The sequence below is a fragment of the Vulpes vulpes genome, chromosome 13 (genome assembly GCF_048418805.1).
Source record: "Vulpes vulpes isolate BD-2025 chromosome 13, VulVul3, whole genome shotgun sequence".
Lineage (NCBI taxonomy): Eukaryota > Metazoa > Chordata > Mammalia > Carnivora > Canidae > Vulpes > Vulpes vulpes.
The window spans coordinates 158,561,525-158,579,935 of record NC_132792.1 but is presented as its reverse complement, the minus strand read 5'-3'; the positions used below and the strand labels follow the sequence as shown (position 1 = coordinate 158,579,935).

The 18,411-nt window shown below is 58.4% G+C and overlaps 1 protein-coding gene across 1 annotated transcript; it reads left to right on the top strand.

The window, feature by feature from the left end:
• The first annotated feature begins 14,992 nt into the window (after window positions 1–14,992).
• On the top strand, window positions 14,993–18,168 carry PHLDA3 (pleckstrin homology like domain family A member 3). Its single transcript, XM_072733466.1, has 2 exons — window positions 14,993–15,611; window positions 16,893–18,168. Exon 1 carries the CDS (start codon window positions 15,185–15,187, stop codon window positions 15,557–15,559), a length of 375 nt encoding a protein of 124 aa, XP_072589567.1. The 5' UTR covers window positions 14,993–15,184; the 3' UTR covers window positions 15,560–15,611; window positions 16,893–18,168.
• The last annotated feature ends 243 nt before the right edge of the window (window positions 18,169–18,411 follow it).

Sequence of the window (18,411 nt, the reverse complement as noted above, 5' to 3'; positions counted from 1 at the left end):
CGGTGACGTGGTGGACCTGTGCTAATCTTGTCCTAAAGAAGACTATGGCCCATAATGTTTTCATTTTTTGCCATATGGGCAGGCTGAGATTTTTTCCAAATCTTCGAGTTCGGCTTCCATTTTTGCTCAAGAATTCCATCCTTTAGTCTTTTCTCTCTTCTTGCATTTTACCATAAGCACTCGGGAGGGAAGAGCCACGGGTACCTTCAACACTTTGCTTAGAGGTCGGCTCAGCTAAATATCCGACTTTTTTTTTTTTTTAAATATCCAACTTTGTCGTTCACAAGTTCTACCTTCCACAACACATTAGAAGAACACAATGAGGATCACCTTTTGTCCAGGTTCCAATAACATGTGTCTCATTTGTTATCAGAATGGCCTTTATTATCATCCATGTTTCTACCAAGATTCTTCTTTTTTTTTTTAATATTTGTATTTATTTATTCATGAGAGACACAGAGAGAGAGAGAGAGGCAGAGACACGGGCAGAGGGAGGAGCAGGCTCCTTGCAGGGACCTGATCCGGTCTCCAGGATCACTCCCCAGCCTGAACGTGGCGTTAAACCGCTGAGCCACCTGGGCTGCCCTCTACCAACATCCTGTTCAAAATGAGTCATTATCCTCAGAGATAACGGGGGCTTTCTCCAGCTCTCCTTTCCTCTTTTTGAGCTTTCACGAAACTGTCCTTTAAAGGTCCCTTCGCAGCAGTGTAGGTGTTTTCCTCGCAGACATTTCAGACCTCTTGCTGGCCTCTTCCCATCACCCAGTTTCAAAGCCACTTCTACATATTTTAGGTACTTGTTCCAGAACACTCCACCTCTTGGTACCGGTTTCTGTGGCCAGTTTCTGTTTTCGTCAGTTCAGGCTGCTACAACGAAATATCATAAATTAGGTGGTGTCTAAGCAACAGAAATTTATTTCTTGTAGTTCTGGAGGCTGCAAAGTCCAAGATCGAGGTGGGGCAGGTTGTGGGTCTGGTGAGAGCCCACCCTGTGGTTCATGGCCATCTTTCTGCAGGGTCCGCAGGCGGTGGAAAGGCGGAGGGAGCTCCCAGGCTTCTTTTACCTGGCACTGGCCCCTTCCCGAAGGCTCCACCCTCATGACCTAACCACCTCCACAGGATCCACCCCCTAATACCCTCTCGCCTTGTGGGGTAGGATTTCCACTTAGGAATTTTGAGGGGGACACAGATATTTAGTCTGTGGCCGGCCCCCGCAGCCTGCCCCGTGGAAGGCTGACCTTATTAGTAAATGCGTTCATCTGGGGGGTTGCAACATCCTTCCTCTGGGGATGCCTGCCTGAGGTTTGGGGCCTGGGCGTCTCTGCCCACACCGTGAATTTACACAACAGCAAGAAGCAGATGCTCTAACTGCAGCAGGCCTTGCATGCATGACGTCCAGGTGACCAGACACAACAGGGGCCTGGGCAGATGCCTCTCCTTGACTCTGCCCGGAAAGGGACCTAAGCACATAGAAGACCAATCAGAGGGGCGGAACACCAGGCAGGTGCAAGGTGGCAGGTGGGAGGCTGGAGGAGAATGCTGCCCAGGGCTGAGGCCCCGCGTGGGCCCGGCTCCGTCCTGACGACTGGGTCCCCGCGGGGTAGGGCCAACAGAGGTTCTCCGGGAAGGCTTTGTGCGCGGAGGGTGGAGGGCCCCGAGCCTTTAGGGCCCAAATCTGGAGACCGGCTGCCCCCTGCTGGCTGCTGGGCCGGGTGCTTGGCACCACCGCGGGAGGCCCCTCCCGAGCCGCCTCTCCGATGCCCGATGCCCGCCCGAGCTCCCGGCTGCGGAGCCCCCCCGGCGGGGACCAGTAAAGGCGGTGGCGGGGGTGGGCGGCCCGGAGGGAAGCACGATCGGGACAGGCGGGGCGTAGGGGGGAGGGGGCCTGGGGGGAGGGGCCTGGGGGAAGGGGATCTGGGGGGGGCCTGGGAGTCTCGGAGGGGAGGAGGTCTGGAGGGAGGAGACCTCGGAGGGGAGGGGACCTGGGGGGGAGGGGGCCTGGGGGTCTCCGACGGCCGGGGGTCTCAGAGGGGAAGGGGCCTCGAAGCGGAGGGGGGCCCGGAGGGGAGGGGGGCCCGGAGGGGAGGGGGTCCTGGGGGGGGAGAGGGGCCCCCGGGGGGGGTCTTGGAGGGCAGGGGGTCTGGGGGGAGGGGGGCCTCGGAGGGGAGGGGGTTCTCGAGGTGGGGGGTCTTGGAGGGGAGGGGTCTCGGAGGGGAGGGGGGTCTCGGAGAGGAGGGGGTCTGGGGGGAAGGGGCCTGGCGGGGAGGGGGTTCTCGGGGTGGGGGGTCTCGGAGGGAACGGGGGTCTTGGAGGGGAGGGAGGCCTCGGAGGGGAGGGGGTCTGGGGGGGAAGGGGTCTTGGGGGGGCCTGGGGGTCTCAGAAGGGAGGGGTTCTGGGGGGAGGGGGTCTCAGAGGGGAGGGGGTCTGGGGGGGAAGGGGCCTTGGGGGGGCCTAGAGGTCTCGGAGGGGAGGGGGTCTGGGGGGGAGAGGGGCCTCGGAGGGGAGGGGGTCTCGGAGGGGCGGGCATCTCGGAAAGGAGGGGGTCTGGGGGGAAGGGGCCTGGCGGGAGAGGGGGTTCTCGGGGTGGGGGGAAGGAGTCTCGAAGGGGAGGGGGTTTTAGGCCTCGGAGTGGAGAGGGTCTGGGGGGAAGGGGCCTGGGGGGGGCGAGGGGGGCCTGGGGGGGGTGAGGGGGCCTCGGAGGGGAGGGCGTCTCGGAGGGAACGGGGGGGGGGGGGGTCTCGGAGGAGAGGCACCCGGAGGCGACGGTGCCTTGAAAAAGGGGAGCCGAGGGATCCCTGGGTGGCGCAGCGGTTTAGCGCCTGCCTTTGGCCCAGGGCGTGATCCTGGAGACCCGGGATCGAATCCCACGTCGGGCTCCCGGTGCATGGAGCCTGCTTCTCCCTCTGCCTGTGTGTCTGCCTCTCTCTCTCTCTCTGTGACTATCATAAATTAAAAAAATAAATAAATAAAAATAAAAATAAAAAAAGAAAAAGGGGAGCCGAGCGGCCGGGAGGAGGCGCTCCACCTGCGGGCTGGGCGCCGTCGGGCGGCGGCAGGTGGCGCCGTGGGGGCGGGGCGGGGCGGGACGGGCCCTTGGTGCCGCGAGGGGGCGCTGGCCTCCAAGCCCGGCTCCCAGGGTGGCGGTGGGGGGGCGAGCCCACTGCAGGGCCCTGGGGTGGGGGTGAGGGTGGGGGGTGCAGCCGTACATCGACCCCGGGGAAGCGGGGAGCAAGGACCTTCGTGCCCCCGCGGCTGCTGCTCTTCTCTTTTCCGGGATCCCCGAGCTTGGCGTCGGGAGCGTGCACGGGGCCGGCTTTGGGGGAGGCGACGCCCGGGTTGCAGGGAAAGAGCTGCCTCTGTGGCCGCTGGGCCGGCCCAGCCCCCTGGGGCTCGCCTCCTGCTGGAGCCTCCAGCCTGTTCGGTCATGGGAGGGGCTGAGGATGGAGAGGAGAAGCGGCCTTGGGGGAGGGGTGCAGGGATGGGGGCTAGGAGCTTGGGGAGTAATCCCTGAATCAAGGGCGCAGAAATCCTTTAGGAGGGGCAGAAACCGGGGACCTAGGTCGAGAGAGGGAGGTGGTCAAGATCCAGAGAGAACCCTCAGATCATCTCCTGGACGATTCTCACTCCTGCCAACGGGCCCTGTGCCCCCCCCCCCACCCTCTCCCTCCTCTCCCCGCCCCTTCCCCCAACTCCCCGGGGCTACGCTCACCGAAATGCCCAGAATCATTGCAAGAGGCTTTTAAAATAGATTCCTGGCCCCACCCCTAGAGATTCTGATTCAGCCGGCCTGGGTGGGGCCTGAGAATCTGTATTCGGAATCTGTTTGGATAACCTCTCAGGTGAGCCCTGTGCCCCACCTGGCAGCTGAAGGTGCCCCTGAACAGTTGTAATGACTGGAGAGGACTTCCTGAAGCTTCCTATTTCTGTCCCCTGGAGTCACCCAGAGCAGGTCTAACTCCTTTCCTGCGCTGAGGGTGTCTCAGGGACCTGAAAACACTTGCCCCACCCACCTGAGTCTGAGCGTCTCCAGGACTAAAACTCTCTGGCCTTTCCCTCGCTCCTGATTGAGGCACAAGGGAGCCCACTGAGGTCATCTCATCAGTTGAGAAAGAAAAACCCAGCCAGGGCTTGGGGGCTGTCCAGGGGCCAGAGAAGCAGACTGGGGCCTTGGTGAAGGGGCCAAAGCGGATGCAGCTCCCTCTGAGAAAGACCCTTGCTCTACCTGGGGCCTGGCTCCATCCCATCTAGACTTCCTCTGTTGGACACGTTGGAGGTATCATTCATCCACCTTGCTCGTCCGCTGCGTTCCGCAGCTATTGGGAGACCTTAAATGTGTTAATTCATTTAATCCTTATAATAACCCTGCGAGGGAGGGGTCTTCATTTTATCCATTGGTGGATATAGTTGTATCCAATGACTTAACTGGAGCCACGAACCAAAGAACAATTCAGGAATGGGGTCGAGGTCAAATGGCAGAGCAGGATATAAACACAGGCAGTTGGGTCCGCGCCCCATTCCCTGCCCCTTCTTCCCTAGAAGAAACTGCACGTGCCAGGAGGCAGGCGATGCGGTGTGAGGACAGGGAGTCGGGACCATAGCAACAGCCGGAGCTTCCTGAGCGCGTACTCGGTCCTGTGTGAGGCGCTGGCCTAGGTGTGGTCTCATTTGATGCCTACATCAGCACTATGCAGTGGTTATATAATCCCCTTATCATAGGGGAGGAAACTGAGATTCGGTGATTTTTTTTTTTTTTTTTTTAAGTGACTTACACAAAATCTTTGGCAAGTGCTGGAGCCAACACCAGAACCGGGTGTGTCACTTTGAGCCGGCCTCCTCCCCTCTGGGTGTCAACCTCTCCTTCGGCGAAATGAAGATGTTGGCCTAAATTAATTCTGGAAAAGTACTTCTCAGGCTTTAACGTGCATAGGAATCTCCTGGAGATCTTGTTAAAATGCAGATTGTGATTCAGTAGTTTGGGGTGGGGCCTGAGATCCGGCATCTCTCACAAGCTCCCAGGGGAAGGTGGTGCTGATGCTGCTGATCCTGGGACCACACTTGAGCAGCCAGGTTCTAGGGGACCCACCCAACTCTGATGTTCTGAGTTTATGGGTCTAGGGAGACTCACCCGAAAGGCCATGAAAATTCAGGAAGTAGATCGTGGTAAATAAAGCCCTTAGTAGGCATTCTTCATGCCTAGACAAGCCCTCGGTGCCCTTTCTGAAGCCTCTGCCCCAAGCCTTTTACATTTCCACTCTGCTGACCTCAACTTGACTCCTCCAGAGGGTGCAAGGGCTTGGGCCTGGGCCAAGGGGGTTGGTTGTCTCTAATCAAGGGATGTCCCTGGACACCCCGCCTCATGGCCCTGCCTCCTGGGGACCCCAGCTGGTCCCGTGGCAGCCACATTGCTCTTCACAGACATTGCCCATCTTCTGGGCACGTGGTAGGGTTACACTTCTCCTCCCTTGGAGTTAGATGTGGCCCCGTGGCTTGCTCTGGCCTCTGAATTAAGATGAGAAGTAATTTGTGTCCTTGTGGGCGGAACTCTTTATGACCCGCTGTGCATGTTCTCATGTCCCTTTTCCCTGTGACAGAAAGTGTCATGTTCCCATCTCTTGTACTCACTGCGTGTAGCTTGCTGGAAGACCTTAAATGTGTTCATTCGGGGGCGCCTGGGTGGCTCCATCAGTTAAGCATCTGCCTTCTGCTCAGCTACTGGTCCTGGGGTCCTGGGATCGAGCCCTGTGTGTCAGGCTCCCTGCTCAGGGGGAGAGTCTGCTTCTCCCTCTCCCTCTGCCCCCCTCCCCTGCTCATCCTTGCACTCTCTCTCTCTCTCTCTCTCTCCCACTCTTTCATGTGCAAATAAATAAATAAAATCTTCAAGATGTGTTGATTCATTAAATCCTCACAGTAACCCCGAGAGATGGGTGCTATCATTAGGCCCATTTGCAGATGGTCCAGTGTTTCACCGCAGAGCTCCTGTTGCTGCGGGTCTGTGAGCACCGCAGTGGGGAGACCCCCCCCTCCCCGCCAGCCGGGCCAAAATGCGCGGTATGAGTGGACAAGCTATGCTGTGTTAAGCCTTTGGGGTTTTGGGGAAATTTGTTAGTGCAGCACAACCCAGCCCCTCCTGACTGATACACGATCTCCCGTCAGCTGTGGCATGAGGAGAGCACCTAGGCTGTGTCCAGTGCTGGGGGACTCATTTCACAACATCAGGATTTGGGCTTGTTCCTGAACTGATGCTAACCTTTGAGATCCCCTTCAGTGGGACTTACGCCCTCTCGCCGAAGGTAGGAAGGGGTTCCTTAAGGGTGTGAGCACCACCGCCCCCCTGTTTTGTCAGTCCCCAGTGGAAAGAGAACTGTGACCCACCGATTCACCAGGGGGGCCCTAGTGCCTAGCCCGGAGTGTGGCTTGTAGAACCCCTCATCCACACCCGGTAGGACTCACTCTGATTATCCTTTCCGTGAATCTCCCTGTAGAGTACATTCAAGGATGTAATCTCCTCTCCCTCGGTGCCCTCCCCCCCGCCCCCATCCCTCTCTGCCTTGAGCCATTGCTTACTTTCCTCCTGACCCCAGTCCCAGGCCAGACAACTCACTGCCTTCTCTACCTGACCTTGACCATGGCACTATGGGCACTTCTCGATTATCAAAGTGATGCTCGGGAACATTCACAGTCACTCTCACTGTGAAACATTTGAAAATCAAGGACAAGCAGGAAAAAGAAAAAAAACATTACTTCTAATCCCCCCGTCCCAGAAGGAACTATTGTTGGCACTTTTATCTTTCCCTCCATCCTTTCTTCTGTGATTCCCTCACCCCCGACATCCACAGCAGAATTTTAGTGAGATCCCAGGCATGATTGCTCTTTAGGAGGAGAGGGAAGAGCCACCCACGAATGCAGGAAATGTCAGAGCTGGATGGGGATCTATGAATTGTCCAACCAACCCCTCCCACTGCTTTAAAGTACTCTGGGTGCAAATGTGTGTGAAGTAAAGATGAATGTCTGGCCCAGCCCTTGCCAAGGAACTGTAGTCTATGGGGACGGGGCTGCTGGAAGGGCGATGAAAAGATACTTTCCGTGTTTTGAATTTTTTTGCAACAAAAATGCATTCAAGGACTATATGCGCTTAAAACGTATGATTCTCGTTAAAAGAACAGAAAAGGGAAGCTATGGAGTGGAAAGCAATGGCTGTGTGCAGATTTGCCCAGCTATTACCGACAGGTTGGTGAGAGCCACCAGATCCCTGGGCAGCAGCCAGTCTTTGGCTATCCTTGCCCTTCGGCCCATTGTTCCCGAGGACGCGGATCATGCCAGGGCAGCCCCTTTGCTCCTACCACATGGGCACCCAGATGCCAGAATGACGTGGGAAAAGGGAAAATTCTACAGGCCCCAACCTGATCCCCAGGCCCACAGGTCCAATCTCTGCCAGACCCAAGCTGGGATCAAATGCCTTCAAGCCCAGACTCAGCCCCATCGGAGAGGGGGCCAGTGGGCGCTCTCAAGACGAAAGGGATCCCTGGTGAATCAGGAAAGTTATTGGGCTCGAAAGTGGTTAAAGGGCTGAGCGTGGGAGGGGATTTCCACCGAGAGAGCCAGGCCCAGGAGCAAGCCTGGGCGGGTAGGCTGCAGGGTTGCTGCCCACTTGAGGTCTGTTGCAATGGTGCCCATAAACCCAAATCGTTAGGCTTGAAGCCTTGATCGTTTTTTTTTTCCCCCGTTTCCCTTTAGAGAAACAACAGAGATCCGAGGAAACCCCAAAGCTCTAGAACAAAGGACTGTACATCAAAGGGGGTGCGGGCAGGTCAGGAGAAGTCTGGGGGAGAGGTCAGCTGCGGGGTGGGTCTCCCAGGGGAGAGGGCAGGGAGGGAGGGTGTGTGCAGAAGCCAGAAGGGAGGACGGGAGGGAGGGGCAGGGCTGTGGGCTAACCCATTTTTCTGTCTCATCTAAGCGAGTGGGAGCTCCCTGACCCGATGAATCTGGGAATGTGGAGCTTGAGGAGGAAGTAGCATTGCTCTTGTCCGACTTAGGGAGAAGATAACCGATATGGAGCTCTTATCCCACCCCACTCCCCTACCCACCCCCCAACACTAGCCAGGCTCTCCTGCAACCCTAATACCAGCTGGACAAGGTGGACAAGATGAGACAGGAGAAGTGACCTGGTCAAGGTGCCCCTGTCTCCTGGCTGAGTGCTCCTTCCTCGACACGCAGCATTGTCACTCTCTCATGTGCAGCAGAATCACGCGGAAAGCTCATTAAAACACAGATTAGTGGGTCCCAAACCCAGAATTTCTGGTAGGTCTGTAATAGAGCCTAGAATCTGCATTTCTAACAAGTTTCCAGGTGACGCTGATGCTGCTACCACACTTTTTGAGAACCACTGCTCTAGACCTTTGATATTCAAGTGTGTCCTCAGGACCTGCAGCATCCGCGTTACAGGGAAGCCTCTGGAGCTGCACAATCTCAGATGCCGGCCCAGACCTACAGCATCAGAATCTGCAGTTACAACATCCTCGGGTGATCTGTTTGCACATTAGAAGCTGAGAAGCACTGGCATTTCCAGTTGCTGGGGGACAATGGGACAGGTGCCCAGGGGCCAGTGGGGACCCCTGCCTGCTTCTGTGTCCTCCCTGGTGGGGAGCGGTGAGGGAACCACAGACACAGGAGAGGCTCAGCCCCAGGAGCTGCTCTGCTGTGCTGCGTGCCCCACTCCGGGAGGCTCTGCGCTGCCCACCCTGGGGAAAGCTTGTGGCCAGGGGACCACCATGTAAGCCTCCAGCTCGGCTCTTGCTTCCAAGCCAGCCTCAGGTTTTTGTTTGACTTTTAAAAAATATGTGCTACATATGTATTTTATTTTTAAAATACGTGTAATACATGTTCGTGACATCCAAACCATATATCCACGTACCTTGGAGATACTGTGGGCTCGGTTCCAGACCGCTGCAATAAAGCCAGTCAAATGAATTTTTTGGTTTTCCAGTGCATATAAAAGTTATGTTTACACTACACTGCAGCCTATTATGTGCGCGATAGCGTGATGTGTAAAAAGACACTGTACCAAGCGCCCGGCGGGGCTCAGTGGTTGAGGGCCTGCCTTCAGCCCAGGGCGTGATCCTAGAGACCCGGGATCGAGTCCCACGTTGGGCTCCCTGCGTGGAGCCTGCTTCTCCCTCAGCCTGTGTCTCTGCTTCTCTCTCTGTGTGTCTCTCATGAATAAATAAATAAAATCTTTAAAAAATAACAAAAAGTAAAAAGACACTGTACCTACACCTTGATTTAAAAATACTTTATTGCTAAAAAATACTACCCACCATCTGAGCTTTCACTTGGGTGGTGATCCCTGATTGCAGGTCGGCATAACAAATACGATAAGAACGAAAAGGTTTGAAATATTGGGAGAATTACCAAAAGTGAGGAAACGTTGTTGGAAAAACGGAGCAGATAGATTTGCCCGATGCAGGGTTGCCACAAACCTTCCATTTTTAAAAAGCAAAGTGTCTGCAAGGTCCGAGGAGAGGAGCTGCCTGTAGAAACACGCTGAGAAGTAACAAGAACGGTCACGCGGTGGATCCACCTCCTGGAGCCTTCCGCACGGAACATGTCAGTGTGAATCCTTCCAGAACGAACCTGTACCCGGGGGAGGCGCCAACTTTGCTCATTTGGGGTCATATTCTACATCCTACGGCCCTCACTGTACTGAAATATTTTCTCTACAAAACGACATTTTTTTCAGACATCCCTCTCTATTCAGATCTGTTTCGTTATCGTCCACTGCTCGATAACGAACTGCTCGAGTCCGAACACTGATGAATTGTGCTTTTAACTGTATTTTTAAGAGAAGCAAAACATGCAAATGGTAAGAAAATAATAAAGAAATAAAAATCAAGCAGTGCAGAATGATGAACAATGAAAAAGTGAGTGTCTTGGTCTTCTTTCCTCCTCCTTCCCCGGAGCAACTGCTGTTAACTATTTATATATATATATATATATTAAAGTAGCAGACTTGGTTTTTATTTATTTATTTTTTAAGATTTTATCTATTCGTGAAAGACACAGAGAGAGAGAGAGGCAGAGACACAGCAGAGGGAGAAGCAGGCTCCAGGCAGGGAGCCCGACGTGGGCCTCGATCCTGAGCAGGTGCTCAACCGCTGAGCCCCCCCGGGGTGTCCCCAGACTTGGTGTTTAGACCAGGTTTGCATTTACAGAAAAACTGACCGATAGCACGGAGTTCCCATATATACCCCGCGCCCACGGGTGTCCCCTGTTCTTAACGTCTTGCATCTGATGTGGTACCTTTAGCATGAAGGGGACGCTGCTCCGTTCCCCACGCTCCAGCTCCCACCGCGCACCTGTCCACTGCCACCCCGTTCCCTCCATTTCCAGCTATTTCCTGAGGCCCTGCCAGCACCAGGCACATCCCACCTGCTGGAGCCCCGAGGGTGAGGAGAGCAGGATAAAATCCCCCGCCGGCACCGAGCTTACATTCTAGTAGAGGAGATTAATAATGATGCACATTATTAATTCTAGAAGGTGGCATGTGCTACAGAGAGAAACCAAGCAGGACAGTGGACGTGACGGGTAGGAGCGTGACTGCTGACCATTTGTGTATCTGTGGGGAGGGGGCTACACTGTTCACCGGGCTGTCTGCGAAGACATCACTGAGAAGGTGATCTGTAAAAAAATAAAATAAATAAAAATAAAAATAAAAATAAAAATAAAAATAAAAATAAAAAAAGAGAAGGTGATCCGTAAAAAAATAAAAATAAAAATAAAAATAAAAAAGAGAGAAGGTGATCCGTGAACCCAGAGCCGAGTGAGGAGAGGGAAGGTACCCCGTGGGATCTGGGGGGACGGGTCATGAGGGAAGGCCCGAGGAAGGAGCACTCTGGCCGGAGCCTGGGGAGGGGGCAGGCGCTGAGGTCAGGAAGCAGCGCGGGTCCCCTAGGGCGGGTGCTGCAGGCTGCCTCACTGCCTGGGGCTTTACTCGATAGAGATGGGAAGGCCCCGATGGAATCCAGGGAAGGGGCGACAGGGTCTTACTTCCGTTGTACAATGTTTACAGTGTTAACAGACATTCTCTATTGTACGTAAAATGATCCTTGATGCTTTTTCTATAGATTGAGTCTAACAATTAGTGACCACTAAGCCAAACTGAGAAGATGGAGTAAATGTTGTAGAAAACAGGAGCTAGGTTGCTTTTTTATGCCTCTCTGGCTCCATTCTGGGCTCCTTCCCGCCTTACTCCCATCTTCGTTCCACCCGGGCCTGGGTAGCCACCAGGTGGACCCAGGGCTCCCTCCTCCCCACTAGGGGTGGCTCAGACCCAGCTGAAGCACGTCTAGCACACTCGTCCCTGGGGCCGTCTTGTAGTCTAGCCCGTTCCAGCTGGACTCAGATCGACGAACAGTGCGGATCAGCTTTCCTGTGGGCTGGACAGAGGGTGGCGCCAGTTTGGGATGCGACCAGGGACATTCTGTCCAGCAGTCCCATGTAGAGTCAACAAGTCCATAGGAACTGAGTATCTCCAGGACCCAGCACTGCCCCCAGCTGAGTACCCCAGGGAGGCTGAACTAGGGCTCCCATTCCCTAGCAGGAAGGGAGCAAGGGATTCTGCATCAAGGGGGACAGGCAGGTCACCAGTCCCCACCAGCACCCAGTGGGCTCAGAGAGGCTCTAGAGCACCACCCTGCGCCCCTGGCTCTAGAGTGCTTATTGATCCTTCTGATGGACCAAGTGGATTACTGGGCCCAAGCCTCCCCCAGATGAAGCTACCAGGAGGGAGGCCAATTCTGGGGAAAAGTTTAGAATGAGTCACCTCCCCTCATCCCAGGAGGTCATGAGATGGGAGGATAGGACTCCCAGTAGGGCCTATGCAGGACCCTGGGGAGAGGTGGTGATGGGAACTGGGTACCTTTCCAGCAGTGGAGCATGCCCTGCTGAATTTCCTCCTATGGGCTCCTCTGGATGCTCTCAATCTTGTTATCCCACATTCCTGACTTTTTTGCCCTTTCTCCTGTGTCCAAAAACTTGGTACCACTCTACCCACTAAACTGAAGAGGAAAGTATGGGTGGCTGGGTCTTGTGTAAGAAGAACTCTCTGTGTGCGACACCTGGGTGGCTCAGTAGGTGGAGCATCTGCCTTTGGCTCAGGTCATGATCCCGGGGTCCTGGGATGGAGCCCCGAATCAGGCTCCCTGCTCAGCTCAGCTCTGCCCCGGCCCCTGCCCTGGCTCACGCTCTCTCTCTCCCTCAAATAAATAAATAAAATCTTAAAACAAAACAAACCAAAAACGCAACCCTGTGAACTGAGATGCTGATATAGAGGCAGTGTGGTATCGTCACAAGATCCTGGGTCCTCTTAGCTACCACGTGCTCTTCCCCACTTTGCCATTTACGGGGCCGTATGACCTCACCTAGGTGCTTGGCCTCTCTGAACCCACTTTTCTCATCAGGAAAATGAGCACGGTAATAATAACAATGCCAATCTGTTGTGAGAATAGAAAACACGGGAGGGCTCTGGAATGCTTAAATGCCTGTACTTTTGTGGATTAACCTGGAACTGCAGGGAAAATCAGTGAGTCCTGGGCTCTGTGTAGGGAGAGGTCGAAGTGATGGAGATAAAGCAGTTAGGGGCAGGGTGAGCAGCCTGGTCTAGGGCCCTGTCTCCGAAAGGACAGAGCTTTGGATCACGGCAGGACGCTGCCAGCTTAGTGCACTCAGGAGATTCCGGGGGGTGGGGGGACAGAGCAAGTAGCCATGGGAGGGCATGGCTGGCAGACGGGCTGAGACTTTGGGGATCCCTAAGACAGGGCCGTGGGTACCTGAGCTTTCTCTATTGCTGCCCTCTGGGCCTCAGGAGACACCTCTCTTGGCTACTTCTCTTCCTTCATGGTGCTGGTCACTTCCTCTCCCACAGGGGCCCTCCCCCGGTTAGGGAGTTAGCTGTCCTGTGTGTGTCCGGGTGCTCCTGCAGCACCCAGGCTGCAGAGCTGTGGTGGGGGTGCTGACAGCCGCCCTCCCCCACCGCCCCCTTACACTGGACCCTCCTTGGGCCCGTTAGGCTCTACATCAATGGGCGGGAGGTTGGAAACAGGGTGTGGGGACAAAGAGGTCTTATTACTGTCGTTACTGTGTATTATTATTCCCATAATGATCTATTATTAACATGTCAGTGAATAGGTCCTTAGGAAACTGGGGGGCCTGGCGGAGCTGACCAAGATGGGGCAGACGCAGGACCTAGAAGAGCCATCTTCCTGTGCCTGGCCTAATCTTAGGGTCCCCATCCCCTTCCAAAGACAATAAAAGTGGGTGAAGGGGAGGAATGACATTTATTGAGACTCTTGAGAGTTGCCAGGCCCCGGCCAGCGCCTTGCACTGATGTTATCTAACGTGTTCATCAGAGCTCCGTGAACTAAGAATGAATTAATCTTTCCATTTGACGGAGGAGGAAATGGAAGGATAATGGAGGGGCCCCAAGGGGGGCGGGGACACCGCAGTCCAGAGGAAGGGCTGAGGTTTGAACCCAACACTGCAGAGCTTTCATCTTAACACAAAGCCCTTTAGGCCTAAAAAGGGAGGGAAGCCTTCTCCCTCCCCATCCCCCTTCTTCTCCGAATCCAGGGAAGTACAGTCTTCGGGTCTCAGGATGGCGCCCGGGGAGGCTGCCAGGAGCTGCCCAGGGGCTGCGCACGCCCAGCTAACTCCAGGCACGGCCGGTCCACGTGGGCTGAGCCAGAGGTCCCCGCAAGCCAGTGCTACCAAGAAGACTGCAGCAAGGGACCTCTCCTGGTCACAATGGGGTCCCCCCTGTGCCGCCACTGGGAGGCTGAGTGGCCTCAAGGTTCCCCTCTCTGCCCAGTTCGCCTTGGCTTTTCTCTACCTGTGTCCTGGAGCTGGGGATGCCCGGAGGGAGGAGGAGGAGGGGGGTCGCCCCAGCAGAGAGAACTGGGCAGCCCCTCCTTTGCCCTGCCCAGAGGGGGTAGGAACCCAACTCAGGCTTGAATCCTACCCCACCCCCCGCCCCAAGATCGTCCTCGTTTTTCTGATTTGCACGATGCCAAGGGGGGAGCCGGCCAAGTTGGAGAGGGGGCACGGGCTGCGGCCCGCGACCACAGGGCAAGCCCACGCCCTCTCCCCTCTCCCCTCTCCCGAGCCGCGACCCTCCCTCTAGCACACGCGCCCTCTCCCCCGCCCCCGCCGTCGTCCCCTGCGTCCGAGGCCCAGGGGCGCTATGGTCCCAAGAAGCGGCAGACGGCGGGTCCCGAGGCTTCGGCTGTCGGGGAGGCCGCCCCCGGGCCGGTACCAGCTGTCCCCGCCCCGCGCCCAGCGCCTCCGGGGCGCTACCCAGCCCCCTGGAGCCTCCCCGCCCCCTCCCCCGCCGCAGCCCCGCCCCCACCCCCTCTCCTCCCTCCTCCCGGAGCCTGGCCCCATCCCCCATCCCTCGTTCTCCCCGCCCCCCGTGGGGCCCGGCCACGCCCCGATCCCCGCCCCGCCCCTGAAACAGCTCGGCCCCGCCCCCTGAAGCCTGGCCCCGCCCCCGGAGGTTGACCACACCCCCTGGGGCCTCCCCTCCTCCCCCCGCAGCCCCGCCCCCTCAGAGCCTGGCCCCATCCCCCATCCCTCGTTCCCCCTCCCCCGTGGGGCTCGGCCACGCCCCATCCCCGCCCCGCCCCCGAAACCGCTCGGCCCCGCCCCCTGGAACCTGGCCCCGCCCCCGGAGGTTGACCACGCCCCCTGGGGCCTCCCCTCACCCCCGCCGCAGCCCCGCCCCCATCCCCTCTCCCACCTCCTCCCGGAGCCTGGCCCCATCCCCCATCCGTCGTTCCCCCTCCCCCCCGGGGCCCGGCCCGGCCCCGCCCCTGGCGTCAGGCCCCGCCCCCGGAGTTCGGCCCCGCCCCCGGAGTCCGGCCCCGCCCCTGGAGCCCGGCCCCGCCCGGTGCGCGGCGCGGAGGGGAGGGCGGGCCGGGGCAGGAATGCGCGGCGCAGGAGGCGAGCGGGGGACATGTGAGGGCACATCCCCGGAGCTGCCGCCCAGCGCGCAGGCAGAGCCCAGCGGAGCGAGCGGGCGGGCGGGCGGGCGGTCGCGGGGCCAGCGCGCAGCGGGGCTCGGGCCGGAAAGCGGCGGGCGCGGCGGGCGGGAGCGGCGGGCGGGCGGGCGCGGGCGGCGGGCCCCGGGGCGCCCATGACGGCGGCGGCGGTGCTGCGGGAGGGCGTGCTGGAGAAGCGCAGCGGCGGGCTGCTGCAGCTGTGGAAGCGGAAGCGCTGCGTGCTCACCGAGCGCGGGCTGCAGCTCTTCGAGGCCAAGGGCTCGGGCGGCCGGCCCAAGGAGCTCAGCTTCGCGCGCATCAAGGCCGTGGAGTGCGTGGAGAGCACCGGCCGCCACATCTACTTCACGCTGGTGACCGAGGGCGGCGGCGAGATCGACTTCCGCTGCCCGCCCGAGGACCCGGGCTGGAACGCGCAGATCACCCTGGGCCTGGTCCGGTTCAAGAACCAGCAGGCCCTGCAGACGGTGCGCGCCAGGCAGAGCCTCGGGCCCGGGACCCTGGTGTCCTGAGCCGCCCGCCGCGCCGCCCGCCCCCCCACGTGGCGCCCGGAGGTCAGGGCAGGTGAGCCCCTGGGACTGAGCCCCTCCGTCCTCTGCCCCTTCTCTTCGCCCCACGGAGAAAGCGAGGGGCCCCCCAGCGTTCCCCGTCAAAGCGCAGCCCCCCAGGGCCGCGAGGAGTAGGAGCCCGGAGTCCTGGGCGCCCCAGGGTGCGGGGAGGGAGATGGGAGGGCCGCGCCCTGCAGGGGGGACCTGCCCTGCACTGGTGGAGGGGGCCGGCCCCAACACGCCCTTGAGGCTTTCCCGCAGCACCCCTCCCGGCCATGGCTTTCAGGGCGCTGGCCAGGCCATGAACGGACGTTCCCCCCTCCCCGTGCTACAAACAGTCTTCAGGAAAGAGCTTGAGCGTGGAATTGGGGCAGCAAGGTCGTCCTCTTCACTTGGCAGAGTCACTAGGGGTTGGGAACAGGACCGAGCTGCAAGGGGAGGCCTCGGGGAGAGGCCGACGAGGCCGGGGACAGGCCTCCAGCACCCAGTCTTGACAGCGGGGATTGGGTCCCGGGGCTGACCAGAAGTACTGGGGAGGGGGCAGGCCGCTGATGCCAGAGGGGACTGGGCCTGTCTACCCGCCCCTGAGCGCCAGCCACTGCTCAGCTGGGCCACAGCAGAAGCCGGAGAAGGAGGTGGGCAACTGGGACAGGGTGGGTGGACGGGTGCAGGAGGGGGTCATGGTCTGTTATTTGTGATGTCTTAATCCTCCTTGAGCAGTAGGGCAGGGGGTGAGGGGCGGATATGTGGTCAGGAAGGCCCAGGGGAGGGACCAGGAATAGAACCTAGAAGCCCTGGCTCCCAGCCCCGTGCCCTCTTCCCCAGATGCCACTCCCTCCCCGTGGGAACTAGGAGCCGGGCCGAGGAAGGATTTGTACCACTCGGGTTTTCATTTCTCCGGTGGAAACGCCTCTCCCCCTGACCCTCACCACCCCCTCCCACACTACCTCGCCCTCCAGCCCTACGGCTTCCCCACCTTGCCAAGTAGTCCCGGGGAGCCTGGGAGCCGCGTCTGGTGCCATACAGGCCCTGGACCCTCCTGTTGACCGGACTGAGGGTTAGCTGAGAGGCCGGGAGAAGACAGATCTGCTGAACCGAGAACTGGTCCATATTGATCCCTCAGGCCTCAAGGGGACTAGGAGGAAGCAGGTTCCTCCACTGGTCCCAGTGTGTTGGACAAACGTGATTTTCTCCCTTTCTCCTGAGGTGGCGAAGGTTGGGAGGCTCTGGTGTCAAACAGCTTAGACTTCCTACGCCAGGGTCTGCCCCTGCCCTAACTGCTGTTCTTTCCTGCCAGCTTCCCGGGCCCTGTTGGCTCTCAGGGGCATGACTGTGCTGCATATGCCGAGGCAGGAGCCAGGGTCGTGTGGAGGAGGCGATGGAGCTGAAGGAATGGACGGGGCCCGGGGAGGAGACCAGAAGGCCACATGGGGCTGAGGATGAAGATTCAGCCCCTGGATGCTCTGACTCTCGGGACATTCCCAGCTCAGTGCTCTGTAGCCACAGGCCTGACTTCTATCCCGCGGTGGAGAGCCGGCATCCGAGCATCTCCTCCCCAGCCACCCCATCATCTCTCCTGCAGACTGCTGTGAGTCCCCAGCTTGGTGGCGTGCCTGGAGGGGGACATTGCCTCGTGGGGGGCTCAGCTGGTGCCTCGGGACTCGGGAGGCCAGCCTGCCACCCAGAAGAGGAACCACCCTGGCATCGCTTCTGGACTCACCTTGGTGGGGGGAGCTGACGGGCCCCGAGGCCCACACGTGGAGGTTCTCCTGCTGCTTGGGTCCTTCTGGGATCCCCACCCACCCAGGCCTTCTCTTTGCACAGTTCTTCCCCTACCTCCTGCCCCTCTTCCCCCCACTGTGGTGCTAGGCCTGGAGGTGGTGGGGGTAGGGTGGGGGTCTGGCCATTATCATTTCATGCCTATCCCAAAATGAAGATGCCCTACAAAGGGCAGTGACTACACTGCTGAGTGGAATTCTTTGCCGACAGAGGCCCAGTGCTCGGAACATCCCTCTCCTACCCTTGCTTTTCCACTCCACAGCTCGTTCTGAAATCTCCAGCCTGGGTAGAGGGAGACGTCGCAACCCCGGGAGGCATGGCCTCAGGGGTCCTGGGAAGGAGGGGTATCATATCGGCCGACTCGGCCTGCGTAGATGCTGCTGCTCCAGCAGGCCATGCCACCCCTGCCATCCTGGGAGGTGGCTCAGTGTTCTGGGCAGAGCTTGTCTCCCTGTCATTTATATACTCAGGCTTTCTGCATTTGTGCGGTCAGGATTCCTTGCTGGGTAGTTTAGGAGGGATAATCTCAGCCCAGGAGAGCCCGAAGTAACCGAGAAATAGCTGCCTGAGTTACACAGGGACTATGAGCCGGGCAGGCGTCTCTTCAAGGAGCTCTGTGCTTCCAGCCTCTTGTTCCCCCGTCACGGTTCTGCTGCTGTTCCGCCAAAACCGTCTTATCCTGTGTCCCCGTACCTCGGTCCTCAGAAGCATCTTGCTCATCTGCTACCCGGATTGCATCTCAGTTGAAAAAGAACTTACGAATCTTACAAATTACAAGCGGATTGTTACAAACAGCTCCCTCGTTACCTCATTAGGCTTTATATCCGTCTCATAAGTAGCTTAATCCCGGTGTGGCGAGGAAGCGTCCTCTTCCGTGCCAACCCTGAGCAGTGCCGAGGAAGATCCGGGCTCCCCTGGCCTGCCGTGATCAACGGGGGTGTCCGCCCTGGCTTGGGGGGGGGGTGCCCAGGCGTGCGTGGGGCGTGGGTGGATGGTCTCTGCTACCCCTTCCTTGGTGGAGCCACGAGAATGGGAAG

Excerpts from the sequence above, each read along its gene's own strand:
- PHLDA3 (XM_072733466.1), top strand. The coding sequence starts at position 15,185 with ATGACGGCGGCGGCGGTGCTGCGGGAGGGCGTGCTGGAGAAGCGCAGC.